The sequence below is a fragment of the Colobus angolensis genome, unplaced genomic scaffold (assembly GCF_000951035.1).
Source record: "Colobus angolensis palliatus isolate OR3802 unplaced genomic scaffold, Cang.pa_1.0 Scaffold34, whole genome shotgun sequence".
NCBI lineage: Eukaryota > Metazoa > Chordata > Mammalia > Primates > Cercopithecidae > Colobus > Colobus angolensis.
The window spans coordinates 7,793,142-7,800,449 of NW_012116710.1; the positions used below are offsets into that span (position 1 = coordinate 7,793,142).

Sequence of the window (7,308 nt, forward strand, 5' to 3'; positions counted from 1 at the left end):
GTGGAGCTTGCAGTGAGCTAAGGTCCAGCCACTGTACTCCAGCCTGGGCGACAGAGCGAGACTCCGTCTCAAAAAAAAAAAAAAAACAACTTACGCATTGTTTATTTCTGGAATTTTCCATTTAATATTTTTGGATCACAGTTGACTGAGAGTAACTAAAACCAAAGAAAATGAAACCACTGACTGGGGACTAACTGTATTACTCTCACTTTGTATATGAGGATGCAGAACTACAGAGAGGTTAAGACACCTGCCCAAGGCTGCACAGCCAGGAGGTGGCACAGCCAGGATCTGAATCAGGTAGCCAGGTTCCAGGGTTCATGCTGTCAACCACCTGGCTCTGCTGCCTGTCAGGAAGGGACCTTGGCCAGTGCGGGCTCCTTCCTTAACCTCCCGTCTCTCCCCCGGCAGGTGGTAGGCAGCTCCCTCCTCTTCGTGCACGACCACACCGGCCTGGCCAAGGTCTGGATGATCGACTTCGGCAAGACGGTGGCCTTGCCCGACCACCAGACGCTCAGCCACAGGCTGCCCTGGGCTGAGGGCAACCGTGAGGACGGTTATCTCTGGGGCCTGGACAACATGATCTGCCTCCTGCAGGGGCTGGCACAGAGCTGAGCTGCTCAGCCACCGCCAGGTTTAATTGGATGGTGCCAGTCTGGCTGGAGGAGCCCTGAGATGCCATGGGGGGCCTGAGGTTGGCCATGGGGGAGCTGGCCTCCAGGGACGGGAGAGATTGTGTCATGTGCCACATGAGACCAATGTGGAAAGGTCTGAAGGGCCTTAGGAGATCAGGTAGCACCTGGCCCCATCATGATGCAGGGGCTATGGGGCCTGGAAGGAACATGACGAGGCAGTGAGTCAGAAAAACCAGAACGGGGTCCCCCGATCTGCTGGGAAGGCTTCTGAGGGGCTGCCCTGAGAGCATTCACTTCAGATGTCACAGGGTATGGCGTGACAGGGTGCCTGTGGACACGTGAATCACTTCTAACCTGCCTCCCTGTCAGCCTCCAGGCTGCCAGCTGGCTGAGGTCTGGGACTGGGTCAGGCTCATCTGTGGTGCCTCAGAGGGTCAGGCATCGTTGGTGAACAGATGCAGGCACTGCTGGACCATCTAGGGAGAGTGACAGTCCACGTCTTCACCAGGGAGCCATTTGAGTGCTGAGGGACAAGAGGCTCAGAGGGCATGACCCCATGGGACTGGGCACAGCCTGAGGGCTGATACCGCTGGGCGGTATCCTGCCCTGCTGTGGCCCCGTGGGATCCTCCGTGTCCCTCAGAGGACTCTGCTGACCTCCTGCAGACCCAAACCACAGCCACATCTGTGCCAGCACTGTGACAGTACTCTGCTCCTCCGTGCACCAGATCCGGCCTCAGGACTTCCACCTCCTGCCTGACCCCCAGGCTTCTCTCTCCTTTCTCCTAGCAAACTGCAGTGGCAGAAAGGAGGTTCAGAGGCTGGGAAAGTGGGCCTCCCCCTGCGACTTAAGAGCTGCTGCACTCAGGAGGGCCCCATCCAATCCCGGGCCGCTGCAGGGAAAAGCACTGGGTGTGTGTCAGAGGCGCAGGGTGGGTGGGGCTGCCAGCCACAACCCTGGCCTGCAGCCTGATTCAAACCAAAGACTATAGAACCCTGGGGCGTGGCTAACGGCCCCTCCAGCACGCATAGCCAGGTCTTCCTGGCCCTTGAGGCTGGGCTTGCGGATAGGCACCTACCTCTTCCCTAAGCTGAAGCTCCCACACTTTCTTCCAGGGCTGAGGAGACGCTCTCCTTTTCTGCTGACCATCTTGATACTTATTTATAGGAGAGGCAGTTGCTGCACGGGGTAGTACTGGGAAGCAGGAGGCAGAATGGCTCTGCTGAGCCTCCTGCCTGTGACAAAACCCCAATAAACAGGACATTCAGAGCCAATGTTGTAGAGCTTTTTATTTTGCATCTGGAGTGTATTTGGGCACTTGGGCTGGGTGGGGTAACAGGATAATGAGCACTTTGGGAAAGAGGCAGGCTCCGAGCAGGCTGGTTCACTCACTTGGCACTCACTGGGCGGCTATTCTTGTGCCTGGATGTGTTACAATGCAGGGGACACGGCGGTGACCAAGGCTGCTCCAAGCCCTGGCTGGGATGGGGGATGCACAGGCAGGCTGATCAGGGCTGGGATGGTGGACACGCGTCCTCTTTACCCTGATCACTGGTTAGAAATATTGCACTGTGGCCTGGCACAGTGGCTGACACCTGTAATCCCAGGACTTTGGGAGGCCGAGGCGGGTAGATCATTTGAGGTCAGGAGTTCGAGACCAGCCTGGCCAACATGGCAAAGCCCCGTCTCTACTAAAAATACAAAAAATTAGTGAGGCATGGTGGTGCATGCCTATAATCCCAGCTACTTGGGGGGCTGAGGCAGGAGAATCACTTGAACCTGGGAAGTGGAGGCTGGAGTGAGCCGAGATCACGCCACTGCACTCCAGCCTGGATGACAGAATGAGAGTCCATCTCAGAAGAAAAAAAAAGGCAACACTGCTCTGTACAGTTTCCCTAAATGACACAGGCTCGGTTAGGGACAGAGAAGTGATCCAGACAGGCCTGTTCCTCCTACTTCAGAGTGGAGGGGTCAGGTATTCACAAAGCTAGTAATCACACACACTCACTAGATGTTTATATGGGTGGATAGGAAAGTTTGTGATCAGCACCATAATGTTCAGGGAGCCAGGAGACAGCCTGGCTGAGAGACACTACCTACCTAGCTTGAATCCTGACCCTGCCACGTGCTAGTCATGTGACCTCAGGCCAGTGATTCCACTTCTCCAGGCCTGTCTTGCCATCTGTCAAACCGGGTCCATCTAGTACCCCCCTTACAGGGTTGCCAGACCTGCTAACACAGGTAGAGGGGCTGGCACAGGTAACTGCTCCCAGATGGACTTTAAAACTGTGAAGATATGAGGTACGGGGAGGTGTCTTGACTGGGGCTGCGGGACTCTTCCCTGAGGTAGTGATACCTGAGCCTCGATGGAGAAGTTACGGAATGATGCTCAGCAGAGGGCTGGGGTGGGCCTCAATGCTCCGGGGATTTGAACAACACTTCAGGGATCTGAAAGGCCAGTATGACTGGTAAGTGGCAAGTGTGAGGAAGAGCCTGGGCTAAGGAGGGGAGAGCTGAGGCTGGCACAGTTCAGTGTCCCTGTCCTGGGAGCAGCAGAAGGCCCAGGCTCCTTAGATCTCGTGAGGTGACAGAGGCGGTCCCTAGTAAGAAACGGACGGATACAACATTCAGATGGGACAGGCAGGCCGCAGGGTCTGGGCTGTCGTCAGTCTCTCCCTAGAGGGACCAGCTGGTGCTCAATACTGCAGGGGGTGGGCCTGGGGTTGGGACGATGCCCAGGCTTGGGAGAGACGGAGTGGGGGTGGCCCTGATGAAGGATCACTGGGCTGGAGGCCCTTGAGACCCAGCTTAAACCTTGGGGCTATCATACAGAGGGAGAAGTGGGGGCACACTTGAAATGGTGACCGAGCTAGGCTGCAGCCCGGGACCGCAGCCCCAGCTAATGACTGTAGTCTTGTGGTGTGAGGAGCAGGGCCTGGCCACAGAGGCCAGCCCGCACCCCACCCACGGGCACCACGTACACCCGGCCGTCAGTGGCCCGCGAGGGTGAGAAGTCCGTCAGCTGCAGGTTGCTGTCCCGGACTTGGTCATAGTCCCACAGCTGATAGTGCCAACTCTTGCCCTGCTTGGACAGCAGGTAGACAGCTCCCGGGGAGCCCTCCTCCGGCAGGGATGGTGGCTGACAGGGCGTGCCCAGCACTGGGTGGAACAGGCCCGGCAGCTCAGGGTCCTCAGTATAGCCGAGACTAGGCACAGCCCGAACACCCAGCAGGACCCCTGGGGGAAGAGGAGAATGCGGTGAGTGGCAGCGACTGAGCCAGGACCAGGTGCTGGGGCTAACTTCCGCCCCTCCCATCCCTCCAGGGTGGGTGCAGCTGCCATTCCTAGGTTACAGTGACGTTACTGGTGACCAGTGGGTTGGGATTTGGACCCACCACAGCATTTGGCTCCAAGCCTGTAGGCGTTTTAAGTCTTGCCTCCCTTGGCCTGACAGCACAGGGGAGGTGGGGAGGCAGCATGAGATGGAGCAAATGCCGTCACCCGGTCATCCCCAGCTGTCTAGGGAAGAGGATCCAAGAGGAGCTGTCAAGACCACACAGCCATGAAGCTGAATGGAGCCTCTCCCGGACCTCCTGACGTGGACCAACCTGGCCTTCTTTCAGGCGGGGGAATGATGAAGACGGTGCTGGTAATGCTTACAGAGACGTATCACATGCCAAGCCCTGTTCTTTTTTTTTTTTTTTTTGAGACGGAGTCTTGCTCTGTCACCCAGGCTAGAGTGCAGTGGCACCATCTCAGCTCACTGCAACCTCCACCTCCCAAGTCCAAGCGATTTTCCTGCTTTAGCCTCCCGTAGCTGGGATTTCAGACACATACCACCACGCCCGGCTAATTTTTGTAGTTTTAGTAGAAACAGAGTATCACCATGTTGGCCAAGTTAGTCTCAAACTCCTGACCTCAAGTGATCCACCTGCCTTGGCCTCCCGAACTGTTGGGATTACAGGCGCAAGCCACTGCGTCCGGCCAAGCCCTGTTCTGAGTGCTGCGTGCTATGCCTACAAGGCAACCTTATAAGGAGGGTGCTACTGTTACCCCTGATTTCCAGATGGGGAAAGGAACGGCCCAGAGAGGCGATGATACCTGCCCAGAGTTACAGAGCCTAGAAGAGGCTGCACCAGGCCTGGAGCCCAGATGTTCTGATCCTGAAATCTATGCTCTGAGCTTCCGTTTGTAGAAGCTCCAACTGGTGGACACCTGGGGCCCAGCCTGCCCGGTGCTATGCTAAGTGCCCAGCCTGGCTGGGGACACACCAGCACAAGGAGTGAGAATGTCAGGAGGGTTAATGGAGACCAGGGAGACCCAGGATGAGGCGCGTAGACAAAGGAGGGGAACCCACCTGCGCTCACCGCCCAGTGGGCCTTGTGGCCCTTCCTCTGACACGGCTCATGGTTGAAGTCTTCGTCGTAGCTGGTGCTGGCATTAAGGTAAAAACGAGAGCGTGGCCCCGGGACCCACCCTTCGCCACCCCTGTCCTCCTCCCTCCACGGCCCTGGGATACGGGATGAGCAGGGGATGTCCAGTGACCAGGTGCTGCAGGACGAGGTCTCTGTTGGGACCGCCCAGGCCGCCAGAGAGCAGCTTGGCCTGGCAGCCCAGCACCTCCTGGGCCAGCCTGCCCATATCGGCCACTGCATGGTGAGAGCACACAGAGGGGACTTGTTGCGTGTGCCCAGCACCGTGCCGAGGGTTCACAGTGGGCGATGCTTCCAACCCTCACCATGACCTTCCACCCCTTGGTACAAATGAAGAAAATGAGGCACTAAAAGCGTCAGTGGCTTGTCCACGGCCACAGCAAAGAGGTGGCAGAGCCGAGTTTGCAACCCGTGCAGCCAGCTCGAGTCCATCTCGTAACCTCTCTGCTCTATGGGCAGTGGGAAGGGCCCGAAGAATGGAACAAGACACCCTTACACACGGCTGCCGGCACCCCACCCAGCCTCTCCGGTCCCAGCCTCATGAAGAGGTGATGGAGCACGCGGTCACCTGGCTCACCTGAGAACATCTCTCCCTGGGCCGTGTAGCCTCTTTCCGTGGCCACCTGCACGAGTCTCTCCAGGGGGACGCCACTGGGGGGCGACAGGAGAGTACCTGCCATCCACAAGGCCACCAGCCCGCATCTGGGGACAGAGAGGCCTAGCCTGTCAATCCTATGTCACAGCCTCCTTACCTGGAAGCTGGAGTTGGGGAACAGGTTTGCTGCCCTGGAGGAGTTCCCCTCCCCTCTCCCAGGCCAGCGAGGGAGACCTGACTCCCCTTCAGGGGAGAGCCCAAGGCTGAAGGGCTGGGGGTGGAAGGGTGGGGAGAGGTCACCTGAGCTTCCTGGGAGGAGGAGCCAAGGTGGAGTTGGACCAGGTTCATTCGTTCATTCCTCGGATGTTCCAACTATGTTTACTATGCAGGCACCCAGAAGCCTGAGTGGAAAGTTCCCCCTTTTCTTCCCTCCTCCTCCCGGCAGGGACAATCCACTCCTCTTTTCCAGATCAGTCCTTAAGAAGCCCAGCAAGGGCAGAGTAAGGGCGGCAAAGGGGCTGGGAGGGTCCCGCATCAGGGCACATACTGAGGGCCTTCCTGGATGAGGGACGGCAGGTCTGCACAGAAGAGGATCCACCGCAGGTCACCTCGGAACCTGAAGCAGAGCCGCGCTCAGTCACCAGGGAGCCAGCTCTGAAGCACCCCCGACCTTGAGGTCTGGCTGGGAGTGGGGTATCCAGGGACGATGAAGGGAACACAGGCCTGGCTGTCCTAAGGCTGAAGGACGCTCCTGGTTCAGTCACTGACTTCCCCTTCCTAAGCTTCAGTTGCCTCATCTGGTTCGTGGGAATGGTCCTTCTGCTTGCCTGCTCCCTGCTCTCTCTCTGTTATTGAAGGTTGAGGAGCAAAGGGTAGCACTTTGCAACCAGGTTTATCTGAGGAAATTTCTCAAAGTGGTATCTCCATCTCCAACTCTTTTTTTCTTGCACTGTTGCCCAGGATGGAATGCAATGATGCAATCAAAACTCACTGCAGCCTCGACCTCCCAGGTTCAAGTGATTCCTCCTGCCTCGGCCTCCTGAGTAGCTGGGAGTATAGGCATGTACCACCATGTCCAGCTAGTTCTTTTTATTTTATTTTACTTTTTTGAGACAGAGTTTCGCTCGTTTTGCCCAGACTGGAGTGCAACAGTGCAATCTCAGCTCACTGCAACCTCTACCTCCCGGGTTCAAGCGATTCTCCTGCCTCAGCCTCCCAAGTAGCTGGGATTACAAGTGCGCGCTACCATGCCCAGCTAATTTTGTATTTTCAGTAGAGACGGGGTTTCACCATGTTGGCCAGGCTGGTCTCGAACTCCTGACCTCAGGTTATCTACCCACCTTGGCCTCCCAAAGTGCTGAGATTACAGGCATGAACCACCATGCCTGACTCTTTTTATTTTTAGTAGAGATGAGGTCATGTTATGTTGCCCAGGCTCCAAACTCTGTGATTTGTTTTTCCCTTCAAGTCTGTTTCTTGGGCTGTTCAACACTGAAAATCCCTTAACTGAACTTTGAATAAAACCAGGTAACAACATGCTTAAGGCCTAATACATCACCTTGATAGTGAATCTTTGTACCCTGGGGGAGGCCACTTGGATAGTTTGGCCCTGGGGGATTCATTCCTTTTTTTTTTTTTTTTTTTT

General features: G+C 56.5%; 2 protein-coding genes across 2 annotated transcripts in view; one reads left to right on the plus strand and one right to left on the minus strand.

Annotated features, from left to right (window-relative positions):
* Positions 1-1,909, plus strand: part of ITPKC (inositol-trisphosphate 3-kinase C) — a 29,887-nt gene extending 27,978 nt beyond the window's left edge. The window contains exon 7 of the mRNA XM_011952545.1: positions 412-1,909. Coding sequence (XP_011807935.1) covers positions 412-615 — 204 coding nt within the window. The 3' untranslated portion in view covers positions 616-1,909. The remainder of the gene's footprint in view (positions 1-411) is intronic.
* A 1,625-nt stretch (positions 1,910-3,534) lies between these two features.
* LOC105519186 (chromosome unknown open reading frame, human C19orf54) overlaps positions 3,535-7,308 on the minus strand; it is an 8,090-nt gene continuing 4,316 nt past the window's right edge. The window contains exons 2-6 of the mRNA XM_011952487.1: positions 6,211-6,279; positions 5,646-5,770; positions 5,155-5,284; positions 4,993-5,063; positions 3,535-3,872 (exon numbers count right to left, since the gene is read on the minus strand). Of these exons, the coding sequence (XP_011807877.1) occupies positions 3,535-3,872; positions 4,993-5,063; positions 5,155-5,284; positions 5,646-5,770; positions 6,211-6,279 (733 nt within the window). The remainder of the gene's footprint in view (positions 3,873-4,992; positions 5,064-5,154; positions 5,285-5,645; positions 5,771-6,210; positions 6,280-7,308) is intronic.